The sequence below is a fragment of the Anguilla anguilla genome, chromosome 16 (assembly GCF_013347855.1).
Source record: "Anguilla anguilla isolate fAngAng1 chromosome 16, fAngAng1.pri, whole genome shotgun sequence".
NCBI classification, from domain to species: domain Eukaryota; kingdom Metazoa; phylum Chordata; class Actinopteri; order Anguilliformes; family Anguillidae; genus Anguilla; species Anguilla anguilla.
The window spans coordinates 28,030,194-28,042,406 of NC_049216.1; the positions used below are offsets into that span (position 1 = coordinate 28,030,194).

Sequence of the window (12,213 nt, forward strand, 5' to 3'; positions counted from 1 at the left end):
GTGGTAATTTGTTTCTAATGCATCATGTTGTTTTGTGGGGGTCTCACACGTGTAATCAGTATGCATATTTTTTGTCCCAATTTAAGCTGTGAAGTATGCTTATACATTTTTATTCTCGTTTAAAGTGTCATTTCTAACATTGCAGTCTCAAAGAGCTTATACTCATGACTACCAGATGAGTCACTTTTTAATTGTAGTTTGAGTAACTGTCACAATTGTTCATATATATCAAGTAGAAAAGTGACAATTGTTCATATATATCATGTATGAAAGTGGAACAGTCATTTAGCAGTAAATCAAAGGGCTGGTTGTGTAATGAGTGAAAAAAAAACTGAAAGAGTTGCATGCAGTCTCAAGCAAATATTTATGAATGGGCAGAAACAGGGGGATCTTTGTGGTCTGTCCACCCTGGGTATTTCAATCACCTTCTGTAGTTCAAAAAAGCAGCAAGCAGCACAAGTACACAGATCAGGCCAATGAGATCAAGTCGCGAGACAAGGACGCAGTCAGTTAGAATTCTGCGAGCCGTCCAGACGGTGTTCTGACATTTTTGAGTGATATAAGCAGCGCCCCCGTGTTGAGCTGCAGACATGGGACGTCCCGGACTGGTTTTTCTTCTGGCCCTCATCTCCATCTCGCTGCAGCAGGGGAACAGCCTGCCCTCCCGCACCAGGAAAGCAGTGTCTACCAGGCAGACAGGTAACACGCGCTAATGACACAGGCTCTCGGGAAACGGCACCTACTGCACTCTACTGTGATGGGAGATAAAGGGAGTATGATAGGTTGGAAGCCTTTTTAAAAGATGACGGTGAGGGACATTTATTTGGTTCATCCTTGGTGAAATTTAGATTTAAATTCAAGTTGTAGTTAGATATAAATATTTAAAAGCAGATAAAAAATCTACTGTTTGACATGGATATTTACTTGTAAACTTGTGGATATTATTTGCGATAACAGGCTTGTTGATTTAAATATTAAAATGATATTGTGCTACCCTTGGTAGTGCATTGTTTGTACATTGTTGAGTACATTGTTTGGCAATCCCCTGTTTGTTTTTTTGTCCATTTGTCCAACGGAGATGAGGATGACCTGAAGTCCCAGATCAATAAGCTGTGGCTGGAGGTGAACTCACTGAAAGAGATGCAGGCTCTGCAAACAGGTGAGCTGAAGGATCTGCTGTCCTTCTCCGTTTAGTGTTGGGAGCCTAAACCAAGCTGACGGAGGCAGTGAGGTGACTCATTCTCTTCATGAAGGAGACAAAGCAGGCATAAAGCAATCAGGTGGCCAGTTTCTAGTTTACAGTAAGGGCTCTATAGTAATCTCACATGTTAGCGCACCTGCTGCCTTCAGACCTGATCCAGAATTCAGAATCCACGGCACAGCGCATTCAACTCTTAGAGTGGAAATATGACAGTGTGAGGCAGGAGATGAGACATCACTTTTGCCCTGTGTTGTCACAGGTGTGAAGCCACGATGGCATAAACGTAGAGGGTTCCTGTCACATTACCCACGGCCAGGGGAATGATTAAACGATTGCAATGCTAATGGGTTACAGGAAAAGCCCAGTGAAATACATATAAGCCAGAGTCGGGAAGAACTGAACTGAACTCGTATTTCAAAGCGTTGGTTTTTAATATTTCTCTACTGCGATAAATGGCTGGCTTGAGCACAGAGGCTAATTCATAGCCTGCAGCTCTGAGCCCTTTTGCACAGGGTGCATATCTGAAATCTGCTTGCGCACGGCGAGTGCATATTTTACAAGTGCGCACTTGTGTGCAGACATCGGTTTCAGGACTGGGTGTTGTGCAGATCCACAGGTCTGCACATCTTCTGGATGGGATGAGACCAGACACCATTGATTAATTTGGTGCATCCATCTAACATGGATGACTGACCAAAGCCAGTGAACAAACAGCTTTTACAGGCGGCCGCACCAGGAGCCTGGATGAATAATGTGATCGGGTGGCTAAAAATGGTCTGTGTGGCTAGAAGTGAGTTTGTGATTCTGTGAGGGTTTAGGCATGGTGACTTTGGTGTTTGCAGTTTGTGTTCCGTTGTTCCTTATGATTTTTTCACCTGCTCTTAATGCTGTAACCTATGAACTTATGATTCTGAAATGAGTTTATGAATTGCTGATTCTGTGATCGGTATTTACAATTTTTATGACGTTATGATTTTTGCTTGCTTTTAATGCTCTGACCTATCTAGCACCCAGGGACAGCAGATGGAAATCTGGTGCAGTATATTTATTGCACACCATCAAATAAATTTTAATAAAATGTTTATTTTTTAAAGTCTACACAATTACATCGTTCAGAGAGGCATGGGTTGCTTAGGTAATTGGTTTTAGTGTGGGCTTTAGTGTAGGCTTAGCTTGATTATCCTGCTTTACATTAGCATTGCAATACCTATACCTTACCAGAAAAAAAACATATTATTTTATAAATTTAACTGCATGGTCATACCTACATACTCTCGCAATTCAGTAGTAGAACTGCCACACAGGGTACTGCTCAATATCACAGCTCACCAGCAGGGGTCAGCAACAACTCAGCTTGAACCCTGCAAGAGCATTCACTGCATTGATTATAAATGTGGGTATGGTAGTACTTGTATAGTCATGATGATTTCTTTTTTATAGGCCCCTTTTTCAAAGAGTCTTAGAGCACTTTTCACTGAGGGGATAACTCACTTCATCCAGTATCTATATAGTGTAACACCCACTTGGGTGATGTCTGGCAGCCATTTTGCAGCTAATTACACAATCAGCTCTAGTGGGGAGGCAAGGAATGTATATGTATTCTGTGAACTTATTCACTTGTGTGATGCTAAATTTCAAACAAGAACTTTCTAAGTGTGCTCTTGAGTAAAATCCCTGTAGTTCAATGTTCAGAAATTCAGTACTTCATCTAGACTATTTACTATCACATGCTGATCAAGACACATTTTCCTTCGTAATTTATTTGTAGTGGTAATACTGAATTCAATGTTTCAGTTTGTTTCTGTTGGGAGAAGGAATTTTGAAATAGAACATACATTTTGTTTCTGTGTTTACCATTAAATACAGAGTGCTTCTGTCCCTCAGTCTCCACCAGCTGAAAGGGCCAGTATATCCTACTGGAAACTTGGTTTGGGACACGAGGACATAGTAAAAATGCTATGCTTGTTTAAACATTCAGCAAATGTTTGTAGAGGCTTTAAAATAGATCCACATGCTTCACTCATTGATGCTTTTCTTAAGAAGTAAGAATAAAACACATACTACAGTAATCACTCTGTTGAATCAGAATTGATTTCCTAAGCGGACCACCATCAGCTAAGCAGTTAGTTGCTTTTAGATGAAAAAGACCTGAATGACCAAACTGGGCTGGATCAAACAAAAGCCAAAACACTTTCAGGGACAATATATGAGCCTTCCATGGTGAATATTTGCCCTAATGGGTTTGGAAAATGTTTTCAGAGAACTGGTGCATAATTCTTGTATTCTGCTAATGTGATGATACATCAAAAGGTCTGCAGAGTTCAATTAGTGGTAATTTGACCTTTGTTTCTTAGAATAGGTATCATTGGATGTACAGTGCTGTGAAGTATTTGCCCCCTTCCGGATTTCCTCTATTATTAGACAAAGGGAATCTGAATTCTTAAGAATTTTCTGGTACAGAGCAGTGTGACAAATATGCAATAATAGAGGAAATCGGGAAGGGGGCAAATACATTTTGATGGCACTGTATAGTTTATCTCAAGAAGCCAACAACAGGGTAACTGATGCTGTAATGGAGTCACCGTGTCACTCTGTTTTCAGTTTGCCTCCGTGGCATCAAGGCCCACAGGAAGTGCTACTTGGCCATCGAGGAGCCGAAGCATTACCACGAGGCCAACGAGGACTGCATCGCACAGGGCGGCACGCTGGCCATCCCGCGGGACCTGCTGGAGAACAGCGACCTGAGGGACTACGCCCGGAGGGTCTCCCCGGGCTCCAGAGAGCTCTGGATCGGGGTGACGGACATCGTGAAGGAGGGCCAGTACGTGGACGTCAACAGCGTGCCGGTCGGCTTCTTCAACTGGGATCGCTCCAAGAAGCAGCCCACCGGGGGCAAGAGGGAGAGCTGCGTGGCGCTGTCGCTCCCCGCCCAGGGCAAGTGGCACGACGAGGTCTGCCGCAGCCTCAAAAAGTACATTTGCGAATACCTCATCCCATAACCGGCGCGTCGGCGTGGTGACGGGTGGGGTCGCTGGTGCCCAGGTTCTTCATGCTGGTCATTAAAAGAGATCTAAACAACCCCATAGGCTCGTTCCAGTTTTTCATGCATCCGCTGATGAAAGAGGTCTGAGACACCGTTGCCTAATTACCAGCCCCCAATTTGGAGCACGGCCGGTTCTTTGGAGTTTTTATGAATCAAATCATAACAAGGGCTTGCGAACTAAGTCAGTAATTTAGACTCTGTCTGTCTTACTTTCCAAGCAGTATCCCTGGGACAAATAGTCACTACTCTGTGTGACTGACAGTAACCGAAACCCAGATTGTACCAATTACTGGTATACAGATTATCGTATGCTGTTCCAAGGTCGGATGCGTAATCCTCAAAAATCAACATCTTCAGAACAGAAGCAGGCTAATCACCAATGCATTAAAAAAGGAGTCTAGTTCAATTCTTAAAGCCTCTTTTCTTCAGCACTCTAGCTATAACACAATTATTAGTTATAGATGATGAGGTGTGGCCCTTGTTCACTCTGCACAGTAGGACAAAGCAATCATAGACTCCTCACAAAGGCTCCTGATTACTCCTACACCAACTGCTGGGCTTTTGTAATGGTACAAAATATATAGCCTACAGTTTCTGTGATATCCTCGTCCTTCTGCTCTCTGTATCATTAACTTTTCAGAATCAAATAATGACTTTGCACATCTTGCATTGTGACTCACTCACAGGCTGACTTATGTCAATACAGGAGTACAAGGAGTAATAATCCTCTATTTAAAAAAAATTAATGGAAAATGATTAGTTGGCTTAATATTGCTAACACACAGTGTCCTTGAATTTTCCAAATACATGGATTCTCTGTGTTTGCTGTTCCTGCAAACACATTTGTCACAAAAAACACAATGCAGCAAGCAGAGTAACGTTTCTCTTGTTTTAAGAGACCAGGGGGTGGTTGAACATGCAGCTCAAAGAGCCTCTTCTGTCTTATGGGCTCGGTTATAGAAACATTTAATTCCACTGAAACTCAGGATTGCAAGGAGGCAGTGGAACTTCATTCAGAGGAGAATGATAACGGCTGAACAAATAGCCTTATCTCGATAAAACAGAGACAAAATTTTCAGGCATATTGCCTTTCACTGGAATGACACTACTGAATTTTATGGGGGTATTATTATCTCAAAAATAAATAAATAAATAAATGTAACTGATCCACAAATAAATGCAGAGATATTTGTGGATCCAATACATTTATTTGTGGATCAGCTGCATTTATTTGTGGAACAGGTCCATTTATTTATTTATTTTTGAGGCAATTATACCCCCATCGGATTTCCACTGTAAATGAATGGCTGTCTGCCTGAACCAGACCAGGCGATGGAGGCAATGTGAAACCAGCTCCCTGCTCTGTTTAATAATGGACACAGTGCTACCATAAGCCACGCTCAGAGGTAAGGACATTTTGTACAAATAACTTTTTACATTAATATTCATGTCTTGGGAACAAAAAATGAAAACTTAACACTTATATGCTAATACTTAAATTACTTGACAAAAATGTCTTTGTCACAGATGCAGTTGTCTTAATGTGACAAAAATACTCTTTATGAACTTGAACTGCTGTCAATGTATTTTTACTACAGCATGCATTTTCTGTTATAATTTATGTTTCAGAGGTGAGAGCAATACTATGCAATCACCTACACTGATATTGTGAATCAAACCAGCTGGATAAATAGATGATAATGCCTAATTAATGATCTCTGGGTGGAAGTACACAGAGCGCAAGCTGATGACAATGAAGATGATTATGATAAAAATAACTGTAAAATTAATCATTGGCATCTTCTTGACTGTTACAGTATAGTTGTATATCATGGTGAACATGTGGTGAACACAAGAGAATCAAACTACATGTAGTGATTGGGACTAGAATGGAGAATCCATATATGGAGTGACTGGGACTGTCTTTCTTTTGATGCTGTGATGATGTGGTCAGTAAAGCCGCCCTGCTCTTGGAGGACGTGACAGTGTCTGACGGTCATCTGCAGTGAAAGAAGGCTCAGAGGCAAATGCAGAGGGGCAACTGTAGTGGGTAGGTAGCACAGGCGGATGCACGGTGGTCAGATTGGGTGAGCTGTTTCTGTGTGACAGCAAAAACGCACAGCCTTGCTTTCGGGTAACTCTTTACAGACGGAAGAAAATACATTAACACTAAATCACATAACCAAAGAGCAACTGCATTAGTGACCCATAATAAATATGGTTTTCTGAAGATTTATTTTAATGAGTGAGTTCAAGGTTCCCCTCAAAGTAACCTCCCGTGACGTCCCTTTGATACTGGAGCCGTAATCTGCATAATGATTGACCAAGCCAAACCAAATACTTGCAGCAAACTATTTTTAGGCTGTTTTCAGATCAATTTACAGTGTTTCCACACCATTCAATGTGAAATATAATGCCCGGTTTGGTAAGCTGTTCTTATAAAATATATGGTTACCTTTTCTGGCCATGCTCAAGCCTTAGTTCAGGATTGGCAGAAGGACTGCTCAAGATTAGACACAAGCACACTCATTAACATTACTGTGTGAAAAAACACAAGAATTTTTCTATTCAAATTTGATTTTTAAAACACTGTCTGTGAGATACTGTTCCGCTTTTGTTTTTGTACATGGGCTGTTCAGATATATTCTATTGTTTTCTGAATTTTATAAAGTAGACTGATTTGGCAGGTATCATAACATAAGATAACATAACATAATGACGAGAACAGACCATTCAGCCAAACAATGCTCACCATTTCCCTGACTAAATTAGTGTTCTGGTTACCTACAGACTAGATAGCATCTAACACCTTATCCAGCCTACTCTTGAAAATCCTCAGAGTTGCCCCTGCTACGTGACCTGGCAGGCTACTCCACACATTGACTACTCTGCATGAAAAAATTCTTCCTCATGTCTGTACAGAATTTACCTTTAGCTAATTAACATTTATGTCCCGTACTGTTCTACTAACAGAACTCAACCTGAAGAATCTCTTGTAGTTCACTTTGTTGATATCCTTTATGAATTTAAAAGCCTCAATCAAATCACTTTCCAATTGGTTTGCTGTTGCTACTATTGCTAGCAAAATGATTTAAGAGCAGATGAGATTTTCTGTATGCACAGTCAGCACTCTGCAATCACAAAGAATTATGAGAGCGTGAGCAGTACACAGGATTCAGCATGATATTCCTCACACAAAAATATTCCACCTATTTTTAGACCAACACGATCCTCCCTTTAATTCATTGCCTAAGCCCATTTGATTTGTTTTCATTATCTTCCAAGGCTGAAGCAGTGTCAAACCTGATTGTAAAGACAGGAAATGATTCTCTGTGCACATTTCTTCCCAGTGTCACAGCAAAAAGAAATTACCCAGAGGTCTTTGACTGAAGACTGATACTGCTATCTCAAAATCGATACAAATGCTTCTTTATTCGGTATCTCTGGGCAGAAAGATGTTCCCATAAAATGACAGCGAGAGGACTTATTGTGAAATCGGTTGGGAAGCAGCACTGAATGGGAGAAGTGCAGCAAAGAAAATGCTGGGAGGAAGTCCTTATTCGGTCATGTCAGAAAATCTAATCGTCATTAATTCAAAAGCCTATTCAGAAGCAGAGTCGTCTAGTGCCTCTATGAGCTGCAACATCCACCAAAATTTCTCGATTTGAATTTCAGTCACTTTGATGTCATGTGATGTGAGGTCATATGATTGATGTCCACATTACTATTTCTGCAATCAATTGTTGATACAGGCATAACACCTTTAGTGCAGTTGTATGCAAATATTGACCTGTTGTTCAGGCTGTAGTGAGCCAAATAAGAAACGTTAAAAAGATGAAAATGTCCAAATAAGTAACTTCATAAAAACAGGTGAGGTATGTTGCCTAAGAACAAATAAATTATATATTACACATAACAGAATATATAAGCAAAAAAAAAAAAAACAAGCGTGAATCCCCAATAGCTGCGACCGCACATGCGCATACATCCATGTGTGCATGCACCCACGCGCACACCCTCACACAAACACGTGACCACTTCTTTGGCTCATGACCAACCTTTCCACAAAATCTTGTGCAAATCTGTGAATCCATTCGGGAGTTATGCGCCTTTTTGTGACAGGCCACACCCATCACCACGCCCCCTCTTGGTCAATCAGCCTGAAAGTTACTCAGCTCTACCTTTGGTCATGACCAACCTCCATGCCAAAATTTTAATTTCAGCCTCCTGGGGTGAAAACTGTGGCCGCTCCGGGGTGGGACACTTTTGTGGACCAACCGACCAACCAACCGACCGACCTACAGACAGAGCTATAGAGCTGCGGTCGCAGCTAATAAAAAACAAAACGCTATTTTCAATCTCACTGCTAGACATTCATTGTAGCTGATGTATAATAACGCAAGGAAGGCCATAGCTTTACTATGTCAGCCAAACACAAATAAAAGGCAATTAAGATCTAGAAGCCATTTAATGAATGCAGCCATGTGAGCCCATAGCTTAGAGTAGAGCCAGGGCCTGGCATGCTCTCCTCCAGCATCAGCACCATGACGACCAGGGGGCGGACACTCGTGTCACAGCTTGGACCAGCAGCCCGGGCCTTCTTAGCACTTCACTATGGCAGGGCCCATTCGTCACTAAGCCCATGAAGGTGAGCACAGTGTCTGTGTGGCAGTGCACACAGAAAGCAGTGAGGTGAGAAATTCTCAAACCCCTGACATTACAGAAGGGCCTGAGAAGGCCAGCGCACAGATGAGTGCGGTCAGCTTGAGTCTTGCCCTCCCACTCCTTGGGCACAGAATCTTATACTCTTCCCCTCGCCTCCCCCAATGTGCTGTGAACTCACCCCATGTGCTGTGGTCTCTCCTGTTCAAAAGGTTTATTTTCTAGTGCGGGGATGGAAAAGGCAAGCCGACCTTTCAGTAAATGCAATGCCAAAGCTTGCCTTCCCCTGCACTGAAACCAATGGCACATTATTCATCAAGTGGAGCGGTGCAGTACAGATGCACTGTCAAGATTCCTGTCAACCATTTTACTGGTCCAAAAGGACCCTGCTCGCTATTGCTATGGTCTCGATTGAACAGGTGAACCACAGACCAAAAAATCCAAATGGCAAATATTGAGTGTTGTGGATGATGCAAGTGCCTAAACCCTGTCAGGATAAATAATCTGAAAAATCGCGCATTATTTGTGAACCATATTATGCAAATATATGGAAATGTTAGGAAAGGTAAATGTCAAACTTATTTATTTCTGTAGGGCTGACTGTCTGCCCAGGAGGCTCAGAGGCCTGGAGACTGGATGACATTTCCTTTCATTTGTGTCAAACGGCCCTTCTTGAAACATGGGGCAAATTGCTGCTGAAACATGTTTGCATAAAGTATTCATTTTGATTATGTCCTGGGCAACTGCAACAAGGCAGAATGTGCGCTGGCATGTGCGATTGTCATAATGCTAGAGCGAGAACCTTCTTGTCAAGTGTCAAGTGCAGTATCCAGGATGGAGTGTGTGTTGAATCTGCACCTCAAGCGCAAAGAAAATGAGAATTGAATGGCTTGATGATGTCACCAGTGTAGCAGCCAGGCACATGTACTTTCACACCAGTCAGGTTTCGGGCAGTGACAAGCAATAGTAACACGACTGAAATCTACATTTCGGAAGTTCCTTGGACCCCTGAGCAAAATTTCCCGAATAATGACATCTGCTGAACAAAGGAATGGTGTCTCCATTACAGCACTAGAGGGAACTAAAGAGTGATGGTGATCTTCAAGATATGCTACCTTGCAAAAAGAACATAATAGGACAACAGAAACAACTACTGCAGGCAACAGTTTGATTGATACAACGAGGCACTGCTTCAACAGGCCCCAGCAGCTTGGGACGATTTGCGCCCAGATGCCCTTGAAATCATCAGCCTGCTGGGAATGAGTATTGATCCTGTGCCGCTGCCATTCTTTGACGAATGTATGAAGAAATGCAGATTGGCCCTGAGAAGGTTAGCGATTGACATTAGGTGTCCAAGGGCCTGGCCTTTAAAAGGATTCCAACACAGCAAAGTGGTATTGGCATAATCATACCTTGTTGATGAATGAATCGGCCCATGTTGCAGCCAACATGCTTCAACTTGGTCTATAGGAGGTGTGGACTCCATGGCGAATCAGGCACGAATCTTTCCAGCCCCCTTTCTCAGTTATTTTGATGGTAATTCAGAATTAGTTCCTTCAACACCACTGGAAATAAGTTATTAATTTTTAAATTTGAAACAGCATGACAGTGTTATTTTAAAGGAGAGCAGAAGAGTCCATCCACTTTACATGTACAAATTACACTTATAAATCAGATCGTAGTACAGAAAGTGCCATGGTGGAGAATCAAACCCCTGGCCACGTGGGGGATTTGCTTTTGGGTTGAGAGTCAGCCCCCCTATGGACCGCCAGACACCGTGTTTGTATACATGCCTCCATCTTGACATATTTTGAATGATAATCATTTTTATTTAAAATGAGTTGCTTTCTATATATTGCTAGAATGTTAGAGTGAAAATAAATTAAATTTGTAATGGGATGATATGACATCTTAAAATAGGTAGGTATATTAGGTTAGTGCTAAATGTTTTAATTGGCTTGGAGTATTTCCTTGGCTGAATTGGAGCATCCTTCCAGGATGAACTGAACTAATCAAACCTTCAACAGCACATGTAGCTGTAAAATTGGTAGCCTGTTAACAGTGTAATGTGCTCATAATTTATGGAACATAAACGTTACCACAAGGTAATGTGTGTGACCACGTCATGAACTGTTATACAAGTGTGTAATCATGAGATGGAAGGCCACAGCCACTACTGTTCTGAGCTTGAACACCTCAGTTAATATGTACCGCAGTTTATAACCATGCAGAAAATTCATTTTATCCATTATTTTCTTTTGTGGGATGGAAAAAAAACAGTCCAGACCATGAAAGACACCACTGTACATGTGTCCAGTCCACGCATCTTTCAAATGATTGGTTGAATGTGGAATGTTCTCCCCGCTAATGAACAGGCACTTAAATCTGCACACAGATTGATCCCATTAGCTCTTATAAGATCTGGACAGCTTTGGCACCCTGATAATGACTCATTCACTGCATTATGTCCTCTACTCTCCAACAAAAGCATTTGAATTCCTGTTATGCACATGTTCTGTTCTGTATCATGCTTGGATCCTTGTTTTCTCAGTGTATATCAGCTTTGTGTTCACTGACTAATACATATATATTAACATCCTAAGTGGTTTGAAGTTGCTTGGATTTTCGAATGAAAATAGAGAAACGAAACACTGTATAAATACAATACTCAAACAATATAATCTGAACCTTTATTAACACAGTAATACTACTTTTGACTACGAAATATTATTTAGTTTGGTTTAGCAGCAAGTTGCATAGCAACATGCCTATTGAAGATTGAACAACATCTTACCACTTCTAATGCTATCTGTTTCGTGTCTGTAACTCAGAAGACAAAATCAAGTAGCGCATTGTTCAATTGATTATTTCCATTATTCCTCTGGTTATTTGTTAACTGAACAATGTATTTTTACAGTACAATTAAAATCTGTGCTGTCAAGAAAATCTGATTTTCTATGCACAATGGTGGCATGGCATGTGTTGCAAGCTAATCCAGTTTAGATTCGGATAAAATATCTTAAAATTGCTTGAAAATGACCGTATTAATCTTCATCAGTTAATTAAGATCAGCAAAACATAATTCATTAGCTCTGTTGGAGTAAAACCTAACATGTACAGTGGGTCCCTAGGACTAAGATTGGGAAGCATTGTTCTGGAAGTACTTAAATATATGTGTATATATGTGTTATATATATATATATATATATATATATATATATATATATATATATATATATATATATATATATATATATATACATATTGCTATGGTTTCAGGTTTGCACATGCCACATATGTGTGTGTG

At 41.0% G+C, this 12,213-nt stretch overlaps 1 protein-coding gene across 1 annotated transcript; it reads left to right on the forward strand.

Annotated features, from left to right (window-relative positions):
- Nucleotides 1–501: 501 nt before the first annotated feature.
- clec3a (C-type lectin domain family 3, member A) lies at nucleotides 502–4,245 on the forward strand. Its single transcript, XM_035395012.1, has 3 exons — nucleotides 502–699; nucleotides 1,079–1,159; nucleotides 3,803–4,245. The coding sequence occupies exons 1-3, from the start codon at nucleotides 591–593 to the stop codon at nucleotides 4,198–4,200; spliced, it is 588 nt and encodes a 195-aa protein (XP_035250903.1). The 5' UTR covers nucleotides 502–590; the 3' UTR covers nucleotides 4,201–4,245.
- Nucleotides 4,246–12,213: the final 7,968 nt, after the last annotated feature.